This window comes from Parus major, unplaced genomic scaffold, assembly GCF_001522545.3.
Source record: "Parus major isolate Abel unplaced genomic scaffold, Parus_major1.1 Scaffold1004, whole genome shotgun sequence".
NCBI classification, from domain to species: Eukaryota; Metazoa; Chordata; class Aves; order Passeriformes; family Paridae; genus Parus; species Parus major.
In genome coordinates, this window is record NW_015379878.1 from 1 (window position 1) to 1,243 (window position 1,243).

A 1,243-nucleotide genomic window follows, 5' to 3' on the forward strand; every position below is an offset into this window, starting at 1 on the left:
ACCGGGATTCGGAGCAGGATCCCCGCCAGGATCTGGACCGGGATTCGGACCGGGATTGGAACCAGGATTGGGACCGGGATTCGGACCGGGATCCCCACCAGGATCTGGACCGGGATTCCCAGGATTTGCCCGTGGAGCGGCACCGGGGCTCGCACGGGGATTGGGACCGGGATTGGGACCGGGATTCCCGTCAGGATTTCCATGAGCATTCCCAGCCCATCCGGCACCGGGATTTGCACCGGGATTTGCCCGAGGATTCCCGGGAGGATTTGCCCCCGGGAGGGCACCGGGATTTGCACCGGGATTTGCACCGGGATTTGCGGCCAGAGCGGGGCTCGCACGAGGATTCCCACCGGGAATGGCAGCAGGATTTGCACCGGGACCGGGATCCCGGCTGGCGCGGGGATTCCCGGGAAGCTTCGCACCGGGATTCGCACCGGGACTCGGACAGGGATGGGGGCTTGGGAGCGCCCCGGCACCGGGGCTGGCACCGGGATTCCCTCCGGGATTCCCTCCGGGACCCCGCCCCCGCCGGTGACACCTCCCCCGTGCCCCCCTATGGGGACGAGGACCCCGATCCTTACGGGGACCCCTACGAGGACCCCGAGCCGCAGCTCTGGGACCCCGACACCTACGGGGACCCCTATGGGGGTCCGGCCCCCCCCTACAGGGCCGAGGACCCCCGGGAGGGGCCGTGGGACCCCGAAACGGAGCCCTGGGACCCCGACATTTATGGGGACCCCTATGGGGACCCCTACGAGGATGAGGAGCCTGAAGAGGAGCCCTGGGACCCCGCCCCACCCCCCTCGGACCCCTACAGGGACCCCGAGCCCGGAAGCCTCCGGAGGGGCCGGGACCCCCAAACCCGACCTTGGGACCCCTATGGGGACCCCCAGAGTGTTCCCGGGGACCCCCAAACCCAGCCCTGGGACCCCCAGAGTGTGCCCGGGGACCCCCAAACCCGGCCCTGGAACCCCTATGGGGACCCCCAGAGTGTTCCCGGGGACCCCCAAACCCGACCTTGGGACCCCTATGGGGACCCCCAGAGTGTTCCCGGGGACCCCCAGACCCGGCCCTGGGACCCCCAGAGTGTGCCCGGGGACCCCCAAACCCGACCTTGGGATCCCTATGGGGACCCCCAGAGTGTTCCCGGGGACCCCCAAACCCAGCCCTGGGACCCCTATGAGGATGGGGACCCCCAGAATGTTCCCGGGGACCCCCAGACCCGGCCCTGGGACCCCCA

General features: G+C 70.2%; 1 protein-coding gene across 1 annotated transcript; it reads left to right on the top strand.

Annotated features, from left to right (window-relative positions):
• Nucleotides 1-65: 65 nt before the first annotated feature.
• Nucleotides 66-1,089, top strand: LOC107199549 (proline-rich proteoglycan 2-like; the record flags this gene model as incomplete). Its single annotated transcript, XM_015616866.1, has 1 exon — nt 66-1,089. A coding segment is annotated over one exon (1,024 nt), but the record flags the coding sequence as incomplete, so codon positions are not given.
• Nucleotides 1,090-1,243: the final 154 nt, after the last annotated feature.